Source organism: Rutilus rutilus (assembly GCF_951802725.1).
Source record: "Rutilus rutilus genome assembly, chromosome: 20".
Taxonomy (NCBI): Eukaryota; Metazoa; Chordata; class Actinopteri; order Cypriniformes; family Leuciscidae; genus Rutilus; species Rutilus rutilus.
Window position 1 is genome coordinate 28,599,729 of NC_140225.1, and position 24,719 is coordinate 28,624,447.

Genomic DNA, 24,719 nt, shown 5'->3' on the forward strand with positions numbered 1-24,719 from the left:
AGCAGAATGCTAGCGTGTTATGGGCAACAACAACTCAACCTGTAAGAAATCAAAACGACATAATTCAATTCAATTCAATTCAATTCAAATGTATTTGTATAGCGCTTTTCACAATACATATTGTTTCAAAGCAGCTTTACAGAAAGTGCATTTCAGAAATGTACATAGAGAAATACAGTTAGTTAATCATGTATTGATTTAGGGCATAAACATATCGCCAGCGTCGAGTCGTCTCTTCACGGGCGTCGAGTCGTCTCTTTACGGGCGTCGAGTCGTCTCTTCACGGGCGTCGAGTCGTCTCTTCACGGGCGTCGAGTCGTCTCGTCACGGGCGTCGAGTCGTCTCTTCACGGGCGTCGAGTCGTCTCTTCACGGGCGTCGAGTCGTCTCGTCACGGGCGTCGAGTCGTCTCTTCACGGGCGTCGAGTCGTCTCTTCACGGGCGTCGAGTCGTCTCTTCACGGGCGTCGAGTCGTCTCTTCACGGGCGTCGAGTCGTCTCTTCACGGGCGTCGAGTCGTCTCGTCACGGGCGTCGAGTCTTCTCTTCACGGGCGTCGAGTCGTCTCTTCACGGGTGTTGGGGCATCTGTAGTTTCCATGGGAGGCTGGATACAAACTGGAGCTGACGATCTGTATTTATAACAACAGAAAAGCAGATGGGAAATAATTAGCGTAGCTGCTGTTCATAATATTAATGCATTCAATCTGATTCAACTGTGGTATAAAAGGTAATTATTATGTGAATGCTTGGCTAAAGAGATGCGTCTTTAATCTAGTTTTAAACTGGGACAGCGAATCTGAGACTCGAACAATATCAGGAAGACTATTCCAGAGTTTTGGAGCTAAATGTGAAAACGCCCTCCCTCCTTTAGTGGACTTAGATATCCTAGGAATGACCAGAAGCCTCGAATTTAGTGATCTTAAGGAGCGCGATGGATTGTAGGGCGATAGAAGTTCCGTTAAATACAGGGGAGCTAAACCATTTAGGGCTTTATAGGTCAGTAGTAATACTTTGTAATTGATACGGAACTTTATAGGTAACCAGTGTAGAGATGATAGAATTGGTGTTATATGATCATATTTTCTTGATCTAGTAAGATAGCGGCTGCATTTTGCACTAACTGTAGCTTGTTTATAGAGGATGCAGGACAACCAGCTAATAAGGCATTACAGTAATCTAGTCTCGAGGTCATGAATGCATGAACTAACTTTTCTGCATCAGAAACAGATAGCATATTACGTAGCTTAGCAATGTTTCTAAGGTGGAAAAAGGCTGTTCTTGTAACATATGAAATATGATTTTCAAAAGACAAGTTGCGGTCTAATATAACACCCAGGTCTTTTACTGTAGAGGATAAAGTAACAGGACATCCTTCTAAATTGAAGTTGTATTGTAAGAGGTTTTGTGGGCAGTTTTTTGGACTAATAAGTAATACCTCCGTTTTATCTGAATTTAATAGCAGAAAATTACACGTCATCCAGTATTTTATATCTTTAACACACTCTGTCAATTTAGATAATTTATTGTTTTCATCTGGTCGTGATGAAATATATAATTGAGTGTCATCAGCATAACAGTGGAAATTAATTCCATGTTTTCTTATAAAATTTACCAAATGGCAGCATGTATATTGAGAATAGCAGAGGGCCTAACACAGATCCTTGCGGCACTCCATAGTTTACTGGAGTTATGATCGATTTTTCCCCATTTAAACAGACAAAATGGTAACGGTCTGATAAGTACGATCTGAACCAGTTTAATGCCTGTCCATGAACACCAGTGTAGTTTTGTAGTCTATCTAAGAGTATTTTGTGATCTACAGTGTCGAACGCAGCACTAAGATCGAGTAAAACTAGTATTGAGATACAGCCTTGGTCAGAAGCTAGAAGTAAATCATTTGTAATTTTTACGAGCGCAGTTTCAGTGCTATGATGCGGCCTGAATCCTGACTGAAATTTTTCATAGATATCATTTTCTTGCAAGAAAGAGCCCAGTTGAGCGGACACAACTTTTTCTAGTATTTTAGACATAAATGGAAGATTTGAAATCGGTCTGTAATTTGCTAGATTATTATGATCTAATTGTGGTTTCTTAATAAGAGGTTTTATAACTGCCAACTTGAATATTCTTGGAACATGACCTAAAGATAAAGACGAGTTAATAATATTGAGAAGAGGCTCTTCCACTACAGGTAACACTTCTTTCAGTAGTTTAGTGGGTATTGGATCTAATAAACATGTTGTTGTTTTAGATGAAGTGATAAGTTTATTTAGCTCTTCCTGTCCTATAGTAGTAAAGCGGTGTAGTTGTTCTTGAGGGATAATTGAGGCTGAATCATAAGACACCATTAAAGATTGTACATTTACAATTGTGTTTCTGATGTTTTCTATTTTCTCAGTGAAGAAATTCATAAAATCATTACTACTAAACTGTAACGGAATATTTTGCTCAGGTAACGTCTGTTTATTTGTTAGTCTAGCCACGGTGTTAAATAAAAACCTTGGATTATTTTGGTTATTTTCTATTAGTTTGCGGAGGTGCTCAGCCCTGGCTGCTTTTAGGGCCTTTTTATAACGTGACATACTGTCTTTCCACGCGATTCTAAAGACCTCTAAATTAGTTTGTTTCCATTTACGCTCTAAATTACGAGTTTCTCTCTTGATAACATGCGTAGCACTGTTGTACCATGGTGCTTTCGTTTTCTCTCTAACCTTTTTTAATCTAATTGGTGCAACGATGTCTAATGTACTAGAGAAAATGGTGCTCATAGTGCTAGTCATTTCCTCTAGTTCATCTGTTTGTTTGGGTTCACTGAGCAACTGAGATAGATCAGGCAAGCTATTTGAGAATCTATCTATAGTGGTTGGAAGGATTGTTCTGCCTGGTCGATAACGTGGCGCAACATGACAAATTTCAGCAGTACGTAGTATGCAAGTTACCATGTAATGGTCAGTGACTTCATCACTTTGCGGTATAATATCTATATCGGTTGGATTGGTTCCATGTGATATAATTAAATCTAGCGTATGATTAAGACGATGAGTGGGACCAGTGACGTTTTGCTTGACCCCAAAGGAGTTTAATAAATCTGTAAACGCAGCCCCTAACGCATCATTTGTGTTATCTACGTGTATGTTAAAATCTCCAACAATTAATGCTTTATCGACATTGACCAATAGATCTGAGAGAAAGTCTGCAAACTCTTTTAGGAAATCAGCGTAAGGCCCTGGCGGTCTATATACAGTAGCCAAGGCTAGAGATAATAGGGATTTCTTTCTTACATCTAAGAGAGTAACATTTAGCACAAGTACTTCAAACGAATTAAACCTGTGACCTGTTTTCTGGGTAACATTAAGAATATCTTTATAGATTGTTGCAACACCACCGCCAAGACCAATCAGACGGGGCTCATGCTTATAACAGTATCCAGGAGGAGTAGACTCATTAAGACCGAAATAATCATTTGGTTTAAGCCAGGTTTCAGTAAGGCAAAGTACATCGAAACAATTATCTGTGACCATTTCATTCACAATAACCGCCTTAGGTGTGAGTGATCTAATGTTTAGAAGACCTAGCTTTATAAATTGTTTTTGTACACTAATATTGAGATTTTCTGGTTTAATCACAATTAGATTTTTCCTAGATTCTACAGTAGATTTAATGTTTGACCTCACTAAACGAGGAATAGACACAGTTTCAATATAATGTTCTACATTGGTACTTATATCAATTAAGTTTGGACAGCAAAGAGTGTGATTTGGACTTTGACTTACTAGTCATATGGTGTGTAGCGTCTTGGAGATGTTGTCCGACAGAATAGCCGCTCCGATTCTGCTGGGGTGAAGGCCATCAGCGCGGAAGAGCCTAGGTCGCTCCCAGAACAGATTCCAATTATTTACAAAGAGCAGTTTCTGTTCATTACACCATGACATTAACCATTCATTTAGAGCAAATAATCTACTGAACCTTTCATGTCCTAGTCGGTACGTGGGAAGCGGTCCAGACACGATGATCGTTGTTTCAGGCGATGTGCTGCGTACCGTCTCGATCAGGCTCCTGTAGTCCTTCTTCAGAACCTCCGACTGCCTCAGCCTGATGTCGTTCGTTCCCGCGTGCAGTACGACAGCTCCGATGCGCTCGTCACCGTTCAGGATCTCGGGGACCTGCGCAGCGACATCAAGAACACGAGCACCAGGAAAGCAGTGAGTGCGCACCTTACCTTTACCTATGGTGGCGTGGACATGCCGGACGATGGAACTGCCGATGATCACAGCGTCGCGTTCCGTCTCGCGTAGAGGGGAGAAGCGGTTCCGTGTGGAGATCTCGAAGGCCGGGAGGGGCGGAGAGGTCCTTGCTCTGGTCCGGGCTCGCATCTTCCGCTGTGGAATCACCCAGGGTCCATGGTGTTGTGTCGGTACCGGAGTGAATGAAACTAGGGATGATCGCGTCCTGGGCAGAGAAACACACGGAGTAGACGAGGTCGGAGTAAAAAGGTTAACGTTACTAACCACTGACTTGTGAGCATCGGCGCGTGATGTTTCAAGCGCGGATCGCCGATCTCGCAGTTCGGCCTGTCTCTCTAGTAGGTCGCGGATCTGCTTCTCCACGGATTCCAGCTCTAACTGCACAGAATGCAGCTCGAACGTGTCCTCACCTGCACTCAAAGGTAACGTTAGACACACATCCGTTATATTCGCCATTATAGCAGATGTGCTATGATGGCGAATTATAGCTTTCAGTGATACGGGTGTAAATAAGACGATCGATTGGCGCGACCACGCGTGCAATGCTAGCGGGCTGAGGCTAGTAGCGGAAGTTTGGATATAAGTAGCGATATCAAGGCAATCCGATTGTTTTTTAAAGAGAATAGTATTCCAGATATGTTCACACGCTATAAAAATGAAAAAGTTCGTTTGTAAAAGAGTGTAAAGAAGAAAATCAAGGTTTCTGAATTAATTCGACGGAGCCCCAAACACAACAACGACATAAGTACTCGTTCATTCAACTTTCGACCTAAAACCCATGTTGAACTTGGAAAATCTACAATCAGATCTGAGATTTCTCAATGGCAATCAGGTGAACGAGACAAATTTAGCCGTCTAGCCCCATTGACTCCCATTCATCTTGCACTCATGGCGATCGCCCCCAGTGGAACTCTGGTGGTACTACAACCAAAATTCGGTACAATAGGGCTTAATAGGGAGTGGGCAGGCTCTCCGTAGACGGGCTCTGTCTGTGTTCCTCTGTCATGTCCCGTGTTCATCTGTTCCCCATTATGTTGATTAGTCTCCCCAGGTGTTTCAGATTGACCACGCCCCCTTGTTATCTTGTTTAGCTTGTTTTTCCTTGTATTTAAGCCCTGTGTTTTGAGTTCAGTCTTTGTGTGTTCTTGTTTGAGTTGAGTGCTGTTGTCTTGCTTTCCTGTCCTGAGTCATGTTCCTGGAATCTATGTTTACTCTATGCTAGAGTCTATTTAATAAACTACACTGCATTTGGATCCCGCTTTCTCCTTGTCTCTGCCGCAGCATCACACGCGTAGCCATGTGAACCAGAACTATTTTGACAACGTTTTTATCTGTACAGAGGTAAAGGGAAGGAGAAGGGGGCCTTCACAGGGGAGAGCCTAGTTGACACTTCAGGACTGCGTTGTCGTCGTGTCCAGGCGCAGGTCCTTCATCAGATCTGGATACGGCGGACTGTGGTAAACCTCGGGATAAACAGAGAGACTAATATTAGCGTAGATGCGTTATAGCACTAAGACAACTGCATTCGGCTATTTTCTTCTTTTTTTTCTTCTTTTTTTTAAGAAAACAGACACGCAGCTCTTGGGTTCGCATGCTAATAAGCTCACCCTTTGAAAATAATCTATTTTTGAAGGTTTTTGAATGAGGTTTATGTTGAGGCATGGAATACTGTTTCACGCTCTCAGTAGTAGAAAGAAGTAATTACCATTCATCATGAATGGTTGCATTCTTGCCTGGCGTGTCTCAGACCAGCACAAGACGAACAATTTGAAGCACTTCAAAGCCCTTTGAAACTGCATTGATTTAGACTTCCACAATGTGGTTTACCGTTGAAGTCCATTGTGTGGAGAAAAATCCTGAAATGTTTTCCTCAAAAAACTTAATTTAATTTCCACTGAAGAAAGAAAGACATGAACATCTTGGATGGCATTGGGGTGAGTAAATTATCAGGAAATGTTCATTTTGAGGTGAACTAATCCTTTAAGCAAGATGCTGCAGTAACTTTATTTACGAGGGGAAGGCCCTCGATTGAGCTTCATGGACTTCATTGAGTGGGTGCTGGTGTCCTGTAAATTGCCACTCACCGTCGGTCCCATTGACTACGACACCATCCCTACTGAGTATCCAGTGCCCAACCAAAACCATTCCGACTGCGAGGATCGGCATCATGAGCCCACTGCAGGCTGCAAGAGGGACTTCGCCGTGACGTTCGAGCCAATGCCAACAAGGGCGACCAAGCAGAACATCACCACGGAGCCTGAGCAACGCGAGTCTGACCAGGTGTGCCAGCCGGCTGCACCATCTGTCGCCGAGGGAGTGCTAGTGGAATATGAGGGTATGGAAGTGAGCCCCACCCACCCAGAGCAAGTTTTTGGCAAGTTTTTTATTTTGGAGAGGTTAACTTTGTGCCCAGTTTGCTACCATCTGCCGTTTGCCGTTTGCCTGGCGTGTCTCAGACCAGCACAAGACGAACAATTGTGGTTAAAAAGTAAATAATTTTTTTAGAAAATGACCGATCGTTTCGCTAGATAAGACCCTATTCCTCATCTGGGATCGTGCAGAGCCCTTTGAAGCACTTCAAAGCCCTTTGAAACTGCATTGATTTAGACATCCACAATGTGGTTTACCGTTGAAGTCCATTGTGTGGAGAAAAATCCTGAAATGTTTTCCTCAAAAAACGTCTCAGGTTACGACTGTAACCTATGTTCCCTGAGAACAGGGAACGAGACACTACGTCAGAATGACGCTATGGGGAACGCCTCAGGCGTGACAGGTGTCTGAAATCAAATATCATCTCACAGCAATCATGCTGACCGGCGACAGCCCGTGAATCATTAGCGTGAATGATTAACGTGCAACCTGCAAGTATAAAAGGGGCGCTTTGCAAACATGACACCATCCTATCGTCTGAAGGGACTGTTGCAGGCAGGCCCCGAGGCATGGCAGGAAGACGTAGTGTCTCGTTCCCTGTTCTCAGGGAACATAGGTTACAGTCGTAACCTGAGACGTTCCCTTTCGAAAGGGAACTCTACACTACGTCAGAATGACGCTATGGGGAACGATATACCAACGCCACCATGCTAAGGGGAGTGCATGCCAAAAGGCAGTGACAACTGTCAGAACCGGCAATTCAAATGAACGCTAGTACCACTCACCCCCAGGTCACACTGAGCTGTCAGTGACAGCACTCCCTACGGTCATAGCCCAAGCTAAATGACACCACAGAAAACCTCCATAAACATAGTTTAGTGAAAGGTCTACCTGGGCCTGCTCAAGGGCCAAGGACCACAACTTCAACTTCTTAGAAGGGGTCCCTTCTAGGGAATGTGGCTAGGGAACCTGAGGAACCCCAGCCAGTCACTATTCAGGGGAACGTGCCACCTGAAATGCCACCAGGCAGGCCTGACCTGGTGTCACCATATAAGACACTACAGTCTGGCCACTTCCTGTCTGTCCGAAGACAGAGCCTCTGGACACTTGCCTTTAGGAAGGCATCCAACCCGAGGGACTGTGAAGCAGGCAGTGAACCACTCGGACCGGATCTCAGAGACGGGATATCCTGGAGAGTATGACTCAGCATAGTGCTTTACAACCCTTGCCAGCGAGGGGAGTTTCTCTACTCAATCCACGGATCAACTCAGTGTTTGTTTCAAAACACTGAGGAGGCCTGTGAGGGCCTAAGGGCTGATCTAACTGGGAGGCCTCAAGAGAGGCCTACGACCGACTGACCAGACTCAGGAGACCACATACTCATACTGACCCTCAGTGAGGGGAGGAGCATTAGATCTACCTGGTAGGCAACCAGGCTGTAGCAGGAAAAAGAGGTTCCAGGAGGGAACCCGTAGCAGAGAATAAAAACTTGAGTCGAGCCAGGGCGCAAGCTCACCTTCGCTAGCTGCCTGATAAGGTCTGCTAAACTGAAAGTAAGCGGCCACTAGCTTACAAAACCCAGCACCACAGTGAAACTACTCAGGGAGACCTGGAGAGGCCTACTACCTGACAACCACAGTATGTGGGAGCTCACCTTCAGAGAGGCCTGGTGAAGCCTACTATCTGATAACCACAAACGTGGGAGCTCACTTTCAGAGAGGCCTGGAGAGGCCTACTACCTGACAACCACAGTATGTGGGAGCTCACCTTCAGAGAGGCCTGGTGAAGCCTACTATCTGATAACCACAAAACGTGGGAGCTCACTTTCAGAGAGGCCTGGAGAGGCCTACTACCTGAAACACCATGCTAAGTGGAAACACACAGTAAGTGGGAGCTAACCTTCCAAGGAGGCCTGGAGAGGCCTACTACATGATAACCACAGTATGTGGGAGCTTAACTTCAGGGAGGCCTAGTGAGGCCTACTACCTGATAACCACAGTGCATGGGAGTTCACTTACAAAGAGGCCTAGAGAGGCCTGCTACATGACAACCACAAAACGTGGGAGCTCAACTTAAGGGAGGCCTAGTGAGGCCTACTACCTGATAACCACAGTGCATGGGAGTTCACTTACAGAGAGGCCTGGAGAGGCCTACTACCTGACAACCACAGTATGTGGGAGCTCACCTTCAGAGAGGCTTGGTGAAGCCTACTATCTGATAACCACAGAACGTGGAAGCTCACTTTCAGAGAGGCCTGGAGAGGCCTACTACCTGACAACCACAGTATGTGGGAGCTCACCTTCAGAGAGGCCTGATGAAGCCTACTATCTGATAACCACAGAACGTGGAAGCTCACTTTCAGAGAGGCCTGGAGAGGCCTACTACCTGACAACCACAGTATGTGGGAGCTCTCCTTCAGAGAGGCCTGGTGAAGCCTACTATCTGATAACCACAGAACGTGGGAGCTCAAGAAAAACCACATTAAGTGGAAACTCAAAGTATGATGGAACTCAACTCCAGGGAAGCCTGGTGAGGCCTACTACCAGAGAGCCATGACATGAAGGAGCTTACTTTCAGGGAGGCCTGGAGAGACCTACTACCTGAAAACCACAGCTGACAGTGGGCCAGACTGGCAGTCCAGTTGACTGTCTATGGGGCTTTGCCTTCAGGGAGGCCTTATGAGGCCTACTACCTGATAGTTCAACCTCAGGGCCACTTAGTACCACAGTATGAGGGATTCAGCCCTCAGGGAGGCCTAGTAAAGCCTACTACCTGATCCCCACAAAAAAATGTGGGAGCCCATCTTCAGGGAGGCCTAAAGAGGCCTACTTCCTGAAACGGTCTAATCAGCTGGATGTGTACTGCTGCTGGGGACTCGCCTAACAGGGAGGCCCGGTCGAGCCTACTAGCTGATAGCGAGTCTTTCTGCTACTTTAATGAACACTGCTGGAACCATACTAATAAAAAACTTTCCTAAAGTTTTGACCTAGTGTATGCTCCACAATGTTGTGACCCACCTCCGAGGAGGCCTGTTAAGACCTACTACTCGGTAGTGAGTCTTCTGCCCGAACTACCAGGGCCAACCAACGAAGGTGAGCTGGCCTAGGAGCCCTATCTTAGGGGCTACCCGGTCAAGGAGGCCTGCTGGGGCCTACTACCTAACTGTGCAGCCTTCAAGGCAGAAAAACTGTTACTACAGCGCTTACAGCATCCTGGTACCTAATCACATTGCCAAAGGCAGTGTACTCAGCAAAAAGCAATACCCTCATAGCAGGGGAGTACAACATACGCCACTCTGCCTAGTGGAGGCCCCATTTTAAGGGCCTGCCTACTAAATGCATGGGCGTCAGCTCATGGCAATGCTCTGGCTTCAAGGGAGCGGAGTTCAAAAACCGGAATGAAATGTAGTTAGAACTCCCTGCTCAACCGGAGCCATCGTGGTGTGAGGTAGATAATACAGAGCTGAGAATGGATTACTCAAAACTACCCCGCGTTTAGTGGGGGAGTAACACCATATGCCCCTGAAATGTTAGACAGGGAGCGGGCCTGCAAGTGGCTCCAAAGGGTAACAGGGATTTGTCCTGTGCCCAGCCTGGGGAAGCGGGGCTTGCTTGCAAGCCAACCAACCTTCACCCCTCGTTCGAGTGGTTCAGCTCGACGGGCTGAGTGGAGCCAGCTCTAGAGGCCTAATCCAAGTAGCTCTGTTCGGCAGGGTCTGGCAAACTATCACATCGCAGAGCGAAAGACAGCCTAACCCTGCCTGAAGGATCATACCTCAACTACCACCCTGCATTACTCTACCACCCCTGAATGCAGTGAAAGGGGCGGGCCTTGGCCAACAACTCCCATTTAAGGGAGGAGGCTGAAATCTAGGGGAGGAAGCCTAACACATAATGAATGTGGCAGCTATACTTAGCAGAACGCCTCCAACATCCCAAACCTAGCCTAGGCCAGCTACAGAGGCGGCCCGGGTTAGGGCCGACCTACAAGCATAGATCTACCTGAGAGCTCGGAGGAGCCACAGCCTACTTAATTGAGAGGCTGAAAAACACTCACCTACTGACACCTTACAGAGCTCAGGGGAGCGAAGTACTCAGGATACCAATGTCACAAACCAATAGGTAAGACATAAGATCTATCTGAAGCGCCAGCGTCAGTCTAAACCTAAAGCAAAAAAGTTCTTTTTTTTTTTTTTTTTTAGGAAGACCAACTACTCTACCCCAGGGTGGCTAACAGCCCTGCGGCTAAAAAGAAATGAGCGGTGGCCCACCACGCATAAAAAATGTTATGACAGGAAGGCCATCACATACTCAAAACGGAAACCAATTTTCCTTGAGCTTCTCGTTAGATCGTTCCAGCCACCAACAGGGGAGGCTTCAGGGCCCTGAAGTTCCATACTTTACCTTTTTATTCTAAGAATGACCCCTAGGTCTATACAGGGAACAAGGCTTCTGTAGAGAGATACAGATAAGTGTTAGTTATACACACAAATTCTCCAAAAACCAAAAAAAAGTTCACCTGCGGCGTGCGGAGTGAAGACTTCACCAGAAAGGTCTCAACGAACCTGGGGTCCACCACTTTTACATGCCTAAAAGAGGCACTCACATCAACCAGTTGCTACGGCGGGCCATCAGAACATAGTTCTCATCATAGGCCCAACCCCAGGACTGGTGTAACGCAAACGCCTGGGGAGTAAAGAAGAGGGAGAGGGCCGGTAGAAAAAGCCCTCCAGGGAGGTCATACCCTTACTTCCGCTGAGCGCTGCTCCGCTTGCGCTGAATGACCTCCCTTAAGTCCCTCTTCTTGCGGGAGGCTCGCCTTCTCTGCGTCCTACTCCTCCCTGGAGGGGGCGCACGAGAGGCAACACTAGACCTCTGGCCCTGTCTATGGTCCTCGGACCAAGACGGACCAGGTCCTCCCGCCTGCCTGGGCCGGGGCCCGGATCTCAGCGGTATACAAGTTTTAAATGCGGCTGAGCGCGCCTTCGCCTCCCTAAACTTTCCAACCACCGCCTCAACGGAGGTGCCGAAAAGTTTAGTGGGCGAAACTGGTGAATCAAGGAGAAGGGCCTTTTCCTTCTCCCCGATATCAGCCAAGTTGAGCCACAGATGCCTCTCCGTGGCCACCATCGCCGCCATCGACCGGCCGATCGCGGCAGCAGTCTGTTTAGTGGCCCGGAGAGACAAATCTGTGGTCCGGCGCAACTCAGCGACCGCCTCAGGGGACAGCCCCGTCCCCTGGTCGAGATCCCGCAGCAGATCAGCTTGGTAGGCTTGGAGCACTGCCATGGTGTGAAGGGCAGCACCAGCCTGACCTGCTGCCATGTACGCTCTGCCATTCAAGCGAGCCGTGACTTTAAGAGGCTTGGATGGCAGAGTCGGAGCTTTTAGTGTCGACGCCCGCCCAGATACGAGATAGTTCGCAAACGTCTCGTCAATGGGCGGCATCGACACATAACCATACTCCCCGATCCCCTCAACATCAGCGAAATTACCCCGCTGATGTCGATGAATACGGGCCGAGTATGGTTTCTCCCATGCCCTCTCGATCTCAGAATGAAGATCCGGAAGGAATGGGAGGCTCCGTTGAGCTGGTGGTCTATGTTCAGGGAGAAATCGATCGTCTAACCGGCCGCGAGCGATCTCTCCCTGAGCGCGCTGTTTCCATGGCAACTGAAGCTTGTCAGTGGCGCGCTCCATAACTTCCACCAACTCAGCGTACATGGGGCAGGATGGCTGACGAGGTTGAGGATCTGATTCATCCTCCTCAGCCATCTCTTGCCCAGCCTGAAGAGCACTCGCTGCAGTATCAGTAGGAGAATCTTCTCCGTCATCCACCTGCAGCTCACTCTCGTCAGTCGATGACTCGTCCGAGAGGTGAACAACCCTCTCGAGACTGTCAGCGAGCTCCATCTGGGAGCCCCATGAAGCGCGTCGCCGCTCTGCCTTGGCACGAGCGGGACCCGATCCGCGAGGACCAGATGCTGAACTCTCTCCCCTCGAGAAGAGAGCCAGACGAGAGCGGAGCGTTCTCATAGGAAAACACTCACAGTTTGCACAGGATGCTCCCTCGAGAACATCCCGTGCGTGCTCTTCACCCAGACAGTACACGCACATCTCGTGAGTGTCACCCGGCGACAAATATCTTGGGCACGGGTCAACACATTTAACAAATTCCTTAGGACTTGCCTTGGACGTGCGTTTCATTTCCTTGCTGGAGTAGACGTTTTTAATTTACAGACAAAAACAGTCCCTGAAGACGAAAAGGATGGTGTCATGTTTGCAAAGCGCCCCTTTTATACTTGCAGGTTGCACGTTAATCATTCACGCTAATGATTCACGGGCTGTCGCCGGTCAGCATGATTGCTGTGAGATGATATTTGATTTCAGACACCTGTCACGCCTGAGGCGTTCCCCATAGCGTCATTCTGACGTAGTGTAGAGTTCCCTTTCGAAAGGGAACTTAATTTATTTTCCACCTCGGGGGGTCGTCGCTGCAGCTTCGTCGCGGTCGCCAAGGCCATCGGTGTCCCCTCGCATCATCGGCTCTCCGGCTACGCGGTGGGTTGCAACATATCTATGGCTCCTCCCTCCTGCAATGCCGCCGTGGGGTGCAGTCTCAGCTGTGGCCTGGATCAGTCACCATCTCCCTCTGTTCAAGGCCATTCCCTGGATCACTCCTCTACCTACTTCACCCTGGACTATTCTGTTGAACCCTCCCCCGGGTCCCCGTATTCCACCTAAGCCATCCATCTGCCGGTGCGGGGTCGTGCTTTCCGAGAGGAGGCGTACTGTCGCACACATACACACCGTTTGGACTTTGTTTTCAGTTTGCAACGTTTCTCTTAGTTTATTGTCATGGTTATTAATTGATTAGTCATTAAGTTCAGCTGTGTTCACCCGTTATCACTCTGTTTTAGGCTTTTAGGTATGTGTATTTTTTCCACGGCATAGCTCCTAAATGGAAGCCCGTGTCTTTCCTGCCGTCTCTACCAGGTGTAGCCTCCTCCCTAATAGGGCTGTCGCGATAACCGCAAAATTGTAAAACCGCGCTACTGAGAAGCCAACCGCAGAAGAATGCAAGAAACCATAGCAACCGCGATATTCGCATGTTTTCTTTTTTCATAAGGCTATACCCTTCTTGTTTTGAACTTTGTGCTTGTGTATTGAATGTTAAATAAGTTAATAATGATAACAAGACTGTTTTTATCATGGTGATTTGTACAGAGGCTTCATTGATTTGCTCTTAAGACTTAACAGACAGTGAATGAGAGAGATCGACTGAGCGTGTGCAATTACCTGCGTCTGTCTTTGAGGTCAAGTCAAGTCATATGCGTGAAAAGCTTTCCGTGTCCAAGGAAAGCGAAATATTTGTCGTGTCATCCTCTTAACGTTTAAGGGGATTTACCATGAATGGCATCAGCGACAGCGCTGGTCAGCATTCCACAGCGCAAGGAAGCCGCGGGAATCAAAAAGCAATGAGTCACGCATTGAATCAATGCCATTTAAGCGTCAGCTTCAGCGTTACCCATGCGATGCATTGCGCATGGTCAGCTCAGCCTTGAAAAGTGGAGCTTAACAACTTGTTTCATTACTATCTTTTAAAGAATCAGCGTTTTTGAACGTGTTCGTTGAATGAACGGTTTAATGATTCACTCAAAGACAGTCCATTGCTGTAACAATGTAATGCGCGCTGATTGACAGCCTTTCAATGCGCAGAGACGCTGTTTAGTTTCGGTTACATTGGTTACTGAAAATGTAGGCTACTCGTTTTTGTGCATGCTGACCACATGGTAAAACCTTTTTATATAGCAACAAATAAATATAAATATATCTAAATAAATAAATAAATAAATGGCGATAATACCGCATACCGCGCTATTGAGCCACTCAAAATTACCGCAACGGAAATTCCTTCACCGCGACAGCCCTACTCCCTAACTGGGCCAGAGCCACCCTAGGGACATTCCATGTGTAGTATGGCCCTAAGGGGTTAGTCCATATGCTTAAATTCCACAGAACACCGCCCTGCAGTAGGTTGTGGCTTCCGCAGCTTTCCACTGGAAAAGTGCACGCTTTCCCAGTGTTATCCAATAGTCTCACTGAACGGGTCATGCAGAACAGCAGTGAGTGACATTCTCTGTGTAAACCCTGTCCCATCCTCCACAGAGGGATCAGGAGGCTTTCACAGGGCGCTGGAAGGGGCAGCATCTGTGGCGCTTTGGTAGGGATTCCTATCCGTCGGTCAGTCCGACGTGGCGTTGAATGTGACCAACTTAAAGGGAACATCTCAGTTACGTATGTAACCCTCGTTCCCTGAAAGAGGGAACGGAGACGCCACGTCCCATCGCCACAGTTGCTGTACCACCGCTGGGCGGCCGGGTCACTAGCTTGGCTCCTCAGCGAAAACCTGAAAATGCAATGCACCGTGCTGCAAGGCGGGGCAGCAGATGTAAATATCACATGCTAATGTGCATTGGCTCGTTTAGTTACACTCAAAGTAAATTGGCCTCTCTAATGAGATTCCTATTCATGGTCAGTCCGACGTGGCGTCTCTGTTCCCTCCTTCATGGAACGAGGGTTACATACGTAACTGAGACGTTTCTTATTGTAATAGACTTTATGTTTGATTCTGTTATGATGCATTAATTCTGGATGTACTGGTGTCCGTTGTATATATGTGTGTGTGCAATGCTTTTTCCCCACAGGGCTTGCCACAGATAGGCAAGGGTCATGCACACTTTTGTACTGGAGTGTCGCAGGCTTTTGGGTTTCTTCGCACATGTGTGTGATGCTTAGTAAAGTCGAGGAGAGTTCAGATGGCTCTCATTTATTGTTTTCTTATTCATAAGTATTTAGGCAAACCCTGCACAAATGCTCGGTCACATTATGTTAAAAAGCTTATTTTTCAGGCTGGACCAGCCAATGCGCATGTGCAATAAGCACGCATCTCAGAACATTGACTGTTTCTATAGCAACTGGAGCTTCTAACGGCACCTGCAATGACAAGATGACTTTATCAATCAGCGATTGGCGCTTTTATTTATAAGGCATTGCACTTTCTCCCATTCATAGAAATATGAGTGCACCACCTTTCTACATATAAAGTCTTATTAGATACAAAATACAGATGCTTGTTCACTTTACTCTACAAGCTTGTGTCTGCCAACAAGCGGACAAACGGAGGAGTAAATAGAAGCGTAAAAGAACGTTAGTTTTGACATGCCTGTTTAAAAAGCTAATTTGCATCGGGCCGAATTGGCGATTTTATGAAACGGTGTCAATCGCCAGTTGGACGGTAACATTTTTATGAATTCTAACAATGCAATATTGTGAGAACATGAACATGAACAAATGTGAACGATGCTTGGGACAGTTAATGCTTGGAACAGTTAAACTAAACTAAATAACTAGGATTCATCTGTTTCATAAATATATTAAAAGCAGAAAGTACTTTTTTTTCATAACAAAACGGTAAGGAACATGATTCATGACAAACCAAATGTGTTATGCTACTTAAATATGTCTTAGTTATATTTTAGTTATGTATCCCTTGTTTTTATCCAATAATTGTGTTAGGCCTACATGTTCACCGGTTTAGTTTTTCTTGGTTTTGCTAGTGCATTTTCATTTTCATTCAGATTTTTATTCATTTGACTCGTGGGCTATGTTAACGTTGCTGCTCAGTGCAAAATTACTTTGATTAAAGTTTACGAGGACACATGAATAAAAATAAAATAAAATAAAAAGAAATGCATGGAGTATTTATAATAAATACTGTAATATTTCATTTAAAAAAATTCAATTTTGATTTTATGGTGACTTCACCCAAAAAAGGAGGGTTACTTATGTTGATCAAAGACTTTTATTTATATTGATTTATTTATACTGAAGACAATTGTGTCATTATTCAGCTCAATTTAGATCAATGTTGAATCAGTTTAGTTCAGTAACAGTGTCAATGTTGCAAAGTTTCACACTACCACTATTTCCAAAGCTCATCGGAGTTGCTAGGGTATTCTTAGTGGTTGCTAGGCAGATGCTTACTGGCCCTAGTCAGCAGAGCCCAACCCCAAGAATAATAAGAAAAAGGAACAAATTATATTGATTGTGATCAATATTTAAAATCAAATAATTATTTTGTTCAGGAATGAAAGATTTCATAGTGTGCACATGCTGGAGCTCGTCCTGTCCTAGATCAGTTTAATGACGGTGGGCCGACAGATATGAATGTGGTGTCTCCCCCCGTGCTCTGCTACTGTGGCACCTTCCGCTCATATTCTCTTTACGGCACTGCTCTGGCAACACTATAACGCTGCCTTAACGTCATTCTAATCTCAATATGCATCAGCGGTACGTCAGTGAATTTCGTTTAACCAATGATCACTGAGATTGACTGGCTTCAGAATTACATACAGTACCAGCTATACACATTTAAAAAAACTGTGTTTTATCTGTATTTGCTGATTATCTGGTATTGCTCACAAAAGATATCTTGAACGACACAGGCAGCAACGTGGAGCTCATTTAAAAAAGACAAAACTGTCCAGGGAAAAAATTACAGTCATGATCTAGACCATAATAATATGAAAACCACAAATGGTGTGTGTATGAAAGCACCGTCATGCATGTCATTATAGTCTGGATGCATTCTGGGGTTTTCTTTTTAGGCGCTGTCTAAATAACGGCTAAATGCTTGCCTCTTATCATTGTTGAAATAGTTACTAGCTGTGAAGATGAGTATAAGTTTCCTCAAGCCTCTAGGGACTCATTTTCTTTCATAGGCCTGTCTCTGACGTCAATGGCCCGGCTGTCCTGTGGATTGTCACAGCAGACGTTTAAAGAAAGAGAGAATGTGTGTGTGTGTGTGTGTGTGTGTGTGTGTGTGTGTGTGTGTGTGTGTGTGTGTGTGTGTGTGTGTGTGTGTGTGTGTGTGTGTGTGTGTGTGTTTAAAGATTGCAGTAGAAGCCTGTAACCTTGCACAGCAGTACGTAGAGGAGGAGTTCAAAATCATGTGTTGTGTTTGTGGGTTTTAAGTACATGTGCATGTGGGTGTATCTGTAAAGAAGGCTTTTGAGTGTGCATTTGAATAAAATTTTCAACAGAATGTTGAATAATTCCTTAAATGTTTTGTCATCGCATCATTAAGGTTGGAATATATTTTATATAGGTGGCATTTCAAACATAATGTTTTTGAAATACTGAATAATGGTGTGTTTAAGTGTTGTTTTTTTTTTTTTTTTTTAATTCTTACTGAAAATGTAATATATTATTGAAACTACATTTACAGCAGTTTCTTTGAATTTCATTGGATTTCAAGTCTACTTCCTTATATTCTACTTATAATGCGAATTATAAGCAAGCAATAACTTATTTTCTATATTGTATTTAGAATAAAATAAAGCACCACTAACCATGATCCTAATATTTCGCTGTTAGTGCTAAACTGCCACGTTCAAAATAGCTTGAAAAAAGATTTTTTGCATAATAGAATATTATTCAATAAGTGCTATTCACAAAATGGACTACCATATTTTAATTAAAAAAATAAAAAATAAAAAATCTTTGTTTAGAGGTTTAAAAGCATCAGAGATATCAGCAAGCCGAGTTTAGTTTGTTCTGTGATGCATGAGGAGGCCTATTTAGTTATGCATTTTAACAACACAGTTAAAAAGCTTTGTTTCCATTACTTTTGTTTCTTGATATGGGATTTGAATTACATAAAAAAGTCAAGTCAAGTCAAGTCATCTTCATTTATATAGCGCTTTTAACAATGTAGATTGTTCCAAAGCGGCTTTACATTGATAATAGGAAATTAAAGTAACAGAGATTGTTTTGGCTTTATAGCAGCTCTAGAATAAAGTTATTGTCCAGCTAAAGTTAGTTTTGATTGATTCACTTCCGTTGCAACAATCATTAGTTATTAACTTAGGGGCCGCTAACAAGACATGTTTTTACACGTTTTAACAGAAAACAAACAAAAAAAGAGAAAATGGTACAATAATCAAAAGAATTCAAATTTATAACACCTGATTTAAAGTAGCATTATAACATAACTTTCAACACACTCAAATGTATCTAATATGATAAAACAACGCTGCGTAACCCCACATACTCATGACCGGAAGAAGCGGAAGCGGTCGTCTGCGGGATAATAAAAGCTCCACTGCTCTAGAGCCTTGTGTCGTGCTTGTCTCTCTTTAACAATCGTTCCATCGGCCTCGTTCCGCTCCAACGGCAAGAAGTAACTGAAACACAGGAATATATATACAAGATACAAACAAAGGAAACTAGATGAGAAACAGGTGAACTTAATGAACTAATCAATGAGTTTGACAATGAACGGAACAAGAACTAAACACAGAAGGAAACAGGAATCAAAGGACATAATCAGGACAAAGGGCAATGATAGCTAAAACAACTTTGTGTATGGCAACAAAAAAGGTGCTAATTGAGTCAATTGAGAAGCTTAATTTGTTACAGTGCATAACAACAATGATGACTCTGATTAAACTATGATCTCCAAAACTCCACAGAAAGCTAAGCAAATTTATGTAGAATATAACACCCACTATTCACAAAGTCCCCTTGCGTATTTGTTTATTACTATATGCAAAATATGATACGGTTTATTGCAACCTGCTCACTTTTACAGGTACTCACCCTGCACCATCTGTGAACCAGTGACATTGCTATGCCCTCTTCCTCTCTCAAGGCAACTTCTTCCAACTTGGTTGAGTTAAGGGCGGGGAGGGATGCTTGAAGGTGGAACCAGTGTCCTAGTTCCACTCCCGCTCTCCATCTCCAAACTCAAGATGTTCTTGGCCCTTCGCCATATTGGTTCTGCCACCACTCATTTCGTTGTATCCATATCCACCGGGATACTGACTCTGTCTGGTAATGTTTGCTACTTCATGTCCTGGCCGTCAAACCCAAGCAGTCCAAGGGTCCTCCAAAGTGACTGCCCTGTGAAACCCCTGTAGCCAACCTCCACCAGCAGGTTCCAAGCCTTCTATCCTTCCGGTTGACACTCGTGAATCAACGTCTGATATTTCTTAAGCTTACGCTTGTGTGCTTCCCCCATTCTTTCCTCCCAGGGTACTGTCAGCTTGACAAGCCAGGTACTCTTCAACCAGAGCACAGTGTCAGGTCTGAGGCTAGAGTGGATTATTTCCTCTGGGAATTTGCTTCTTAATGTCTGCCAGCATCTCCCAGTCATTTGTCGTGGCCAGGACTCCTTTACTCCTCATCTCAGTTGCCACTAGACCTAAGAAACTGAATGAAACAAGGCCCCTTAACAAGTTGTCTTGGTTTCTTTCTTGCCTGCTCCACTCTGGCAGTCAGCTGAGTCAAAATTTGGTCATGCCGCTACTGAAATTTTCCATCTGCCAAACTTGTTCTGCGTGAGGAAAGGTCATGCTTAAGGTTAGCTGGTCTTCCACAGAGCATGCAATTGGGGCTTTCTGCTACCCCCTATGTAAGTAGGTTTGATGGAGTAGGTAGGATGTCATACACGGAATACAACAAAAACTTCATCCAGTGCTCTTCCATGCTCCAGATATTCTGTCAAGTCAGAACCCTCTCCCGCACACCCTCCCACCTCATCCAGCTGCCCTGCTTATTCATCGCTGCGAACTTAACATGCCACCTTTTCTCCTCTGGCTTACGGACCTCCCTCTGCACCATGCCACGCTGGTCCCTCGGATTCGCCTGCTTCCAGCTTGCCCTGGTCGAGCAGCCTAGCCCTTGCCTTCCCTGGATTACTGACCCGACAATGTCAGCATGATGCAGGCTCTTCTCCGCCTTTGACCATGTACGACCCGTCCTGACCTCAGTGTCTGCCTGATGTACTCTTGGATCTTTACTGTCTCGCAGCATCATTGCCTGTCGTGTTTTTGTTACATTATACTCCTCCACCACTGATGTTACAGGCAGCTGCAGCTTGCTGCCTTTGCTATACAGTCCAATGGGGCTTTATATTTTAAATTTTAAGCTACAATTAAGAGTACAGGCCTATTATCAATCGGTTTAACAGACTGCACCATATTTATATCTTCTCTGAAGTAATGTTTGAAAAAATTAACAAATTAATTTCTATATTTACAGAATTATAGGTGAACAAAATGTAACATGAGATCATACATGCATGTATGCATCATTTTCCATTTTACTTTTCTATTTAATTCTATAAAGTCTATTGCATAAACACAACAAATAATGTAAAATTACATTATACCTTACATGACCCATTTGTAGTTTTGGTTAATGTGTCATTGTTCACATGTTACAAAACAATGTATTTCATAAGTGTTTGCGCAGCAATTTTATGATTTATTTTATGTTTATGTTTATCCATTTTATGAAGATGGTTTTGAATCAATTTTTTTACAATAATGTTTGCATGTGTGCAAAAACTAATGCAATGTGCTTGATTTCACCTCCCATTTGCAATAACCTTGACATAGTCAAGGCACAATTCTTTTACATCTTTCATATACTCATGATTTGACTGAAATAAAAATGTGAAATAAATATTATATTCATAACTTTCTGAATTAATAATGCAATGTTGTGAGGATATGGTGACAATATTGTAACACTCATTGTTTAAAAAGATTTATCATTGCATACTGCATACAGTTTCACATATTGTACTTAAATAAAAGTCAGTATACAGAACATACTGTGCATTGGGCAGTAAGCAGTAGGCTGAATAATTTAATTATTCAGATTATAATTAAAATAATTCAGATTATTATTAAAATAATTTAATAATTTAATTATTCTTATTAAGCTTTTGCCACGTTACATCATCACAACCACATTCACCCATTTGCAAAAGAAAACGGGGGCTCATGTTTCAAATAATCTTTTTGGCCTGTAACCAGAATTATAGCATAGCACTGTATTTCAGTGACAAAATACTTTTGGATAAAGAAACATTTAGTACTTCAGTAAAAAACTATATTATACTAAATTTTACATTAGAGAAAAAAAAAAATGAAAAAAAAAAAAATGTTACAGGATCTCAATAGAAATCTGTGACATGGAAATCTTCATTTCCAGCACCTCTAAGCTCGCTGATGTTAAGAGTAATACCACTTGAACATACAGAGCTTAGGAAATCCCTAAAAGCCGAATGACATAATAACCACAGTCTGGTCTGTGAATATTTCCTTTGCCTCCTGGCTCTAAACACTGGGTGGTTAGAATTGGAAAAAAGAGGTAGCTGTAAAATTACTCTTTTAATGCCTTGTTCACAAAGTCCCGACTGACATTTCTGCTTTACATTTTCTTAATGGATCCGCATTCATCAGCCCTGAGCTCCCCACCCACGTCACTGTTGGTCTTCCCTGATGTGGCGTTTTACTGTGTTACAGGGCAGGTTCCATCATCTGGTTATTACCCTGTAATTCGCTGTGCCAGGGTATACACAACTATTTACAGTGTGGTTGCATGCTAAAAGCAATGAAGTGGGGAACTAGAGAGCTGCTGTATGTCAAATCAAACAGGCAAAAGATCTCTAATATGAAAGACCTTCTTAATGTAAGTTTAAATTGATTGTGTTCCTTCAAAATTTCGATTAGAACACCTTTCTGGGATTATTGGACTAAAATAATTGAATTTAATTCCCCTCACATTATAACATCTTAGATGTCCTTTGATAAAGGTAGTGACTTATCATAAAGGCTGTTACAGTGCAATTAATGAACATATTCATTGGAGCATGAAACTGAAGTTGTGATCTTTTCTTCCCTATTGTGATGTATATCTATGAAACAGCTTCTCGAACAAGAATAAATGTAGGTAACTTGCTGCTTAATTACCATAGTACGAAGCATAATTGATGAAATCAACTAGCTAGTCACATCTGTTTCCCGAAACCGTACTCTCACAAATATGTCATTGGTTAGTGATGTCACGCAGGTGGTGGAGTAATAACTACTTTTAATGAATCTGTTTGAGTTCAAATTAATGCTAGATGTTTTGCTATAAATTACGGACATGGCATCTGAGATTGAATTTCCAGATTGAATCATAGGCTCGTTTTTCAGAATCAGAATCAGAATCAGAATCAGAAAGAGCTTTATTGCCAAGTGTGCTTGCACCCACAAGGAATTTTTCTTGGTACTGAAGCTTCCAGTGCACATATACAAATACAAATACAACAAGAACATAGTAATACAAATTCTAAGAATGAAAATATATAAAAAATAAATAAAAATAGTATAAAAGTAAAAAAGTAGGGTCACAAGTAGTTTTACATACTAGAGCACGTTCGCACATGCGCACTCTTCAAAAACGGAGCTTTAAATCTCTTGACAAACTAAAAGACGTAAATTTCTATGTATTCTAAATAAAAGTTATAGATTGTACTGAAATCAGTGTTCTTATTTTGCTCAAGATAAGAATTTATTGAGTCCACATGTCATGCAAACAAGAAACTATGCTTCTAACCACAGGTCGAGATCTGTCGTTCCAAACACACAACTTTGTGATGCTGTTTGCAAATGTTCGTTGGAACTATGGTTTCGGGAAACACAAACTCGTTGAACTATGCTGATAACCAGTGGTTAAAGTGGGATTTGGGAGGTGGGGGTACCCTCAAATTTTGTGTAGGTGCAACAGGGAAAAATGTGAGGTAGTTAGGGGGGTTCGGAGGCATGCTCCCCCTGAGGAAATTTTGATTTCTCTGACCTACATATGTGCAATTTAAGACTTTTGAAGGCCAAAAAATGGATAAGAAATAGCTTTAAAACCATGTCAGTGGGCATTAGATTATTTGTCAATACCTGCTCTCTCCTCATCTTCATCTTTCTTTTTCTCTCAGTCTCCTTATCCTGTCCTAATTCTTCCCCTCCTAAAGCTGAACTTTGACTGATAGTCTTTTCATTTTCGTCTGTGTCAGTGAAGAAATTAAACATAGGCTCAACTGATATTTATATGTACGGAAGAGGATTAGGGCCAAGCAATAATAAAAAAAATAAAACCATCTCGAGATTAAAGTCATTATAATGCGAGATTAAACTTGTTAAATTTCGAGAAAAAAAGTCGAAATACAATCTTGAGAATAAACTCATTAAATTTCGAGAATAAAGTCGTTGTGTTTCGAGAAAAAAATCGTTAAATTTCGAGAAAAAAGTCGAAATACAATCTTGAGAATAAACTCATTACATTTCGAGAATAAAGTCGTTGTGTTTCGAGAAAATACTCGTTAAATTTCGAGAAAAAAAACTCGAAATACAATCTTGAGAATAAACTCATTAAATTTCGAGAATAAAGTCATTGTGTTTCGAGAAAAAACTTGTTAAATTTCGAGAAAAAAAGTCGAAATACAATCTTGAGAATAAACTCATTAAATATCGAGAATAAAGTCGTTGTGTTTCGAGAAAAAACTCGTTAAATTTCGAGAAAAAAAACTCGAAATACAATCTTGAGAATAAACTCATTAAATTTCGAGAATAAAGTCGTTGTGTTTCAAGAAAAAAAGTCGAAATGAAATGTAGAGAATAACGCATTCGATCAGTGTTCATTGCATAGCCTACTGATATCAACCTCATCGAGGTTTCGTGGTTTCCCAGGATACCATAAAACGCATTATTAATCGTTGTTGGTTGTGTACGCCTCCATCCACAGAAGGTAACGACTGTAACCATCTATACAGCCATTAAAGGCAATGCCGTACGGTTTTAATTTATCATAGCTGTCCATATGCCAGAGTGCATTTGGGCCAGCACAAGTGTACTGGCGTCTTCTCAAGCGTCTCCTTCGTCGAAATTCCACACCTTGAGGATCAACAAGTTTAATAATGCGTCTTATGGTATCCTGGGAAACCACGAAACCTCAATGAATTTCATGTTGGACAAAAGCGAGTAGGCCTACATCGCGCAAATTGGACTGATTTTTTCTTCTACAAAGACCTAGCCGACCTAGACCTAAGAATGTTCTATTTTACTTCAGTAACTAATGTTACTGAAAGAAAGTCTAAAATATAGCTTGACTAAGTGATCCAACTCTGCCATGTCCTCTATCAGTAGGCTATGCAATGAACACTGATCGAATGCGTTATTCTCTACATTTCATTTCAACTTTTTTTCTCGAAACAC

General features: G+C 43.3%; 2 protein-coding genes across 4 annotated transcripts in view; one reads left to right on the plus strand and one right to left on the minus strand.

The window, feature by feature from the left end:
• Positions 1-24,719, plus strand: part of pde10a (phosphodiesterase 10A) — a 135,057-nt gene that overhangs the window by 18,485 nt on the left and 91,853 nt on the right. The window lies entirely within an intron of this gene.
• LOC311279337 (uncharacterized protein) lies at positions 76-7,569 on the minus strand. Of its 2 annotated transcripts, none has more exons than XM_084390756.1 (2): positions 3,773-7,569; positions 76-628 (listed from the first exon to the last, which is right to left on the minus strand). In XM_084390756.1, the coding sequence occupies exon 1, from the start codon at positions 4,697-4,699 to the stop codon at positions 3,776-3,778; it is 924 nt and encodes a 307-aa protein (XP_084246882.1). In that variant the 5' UTR covers positions 4,700-7,569; the 3' UTR covers positions 76-628; positions 3,773-3,775. The 2 variants fall into 2 exon arrangements, with proteins under 2 accessions (XP_084246882.1, XP_084246883.1); XM_084390757.1 differs by having other exon boundaries at positions 484-603.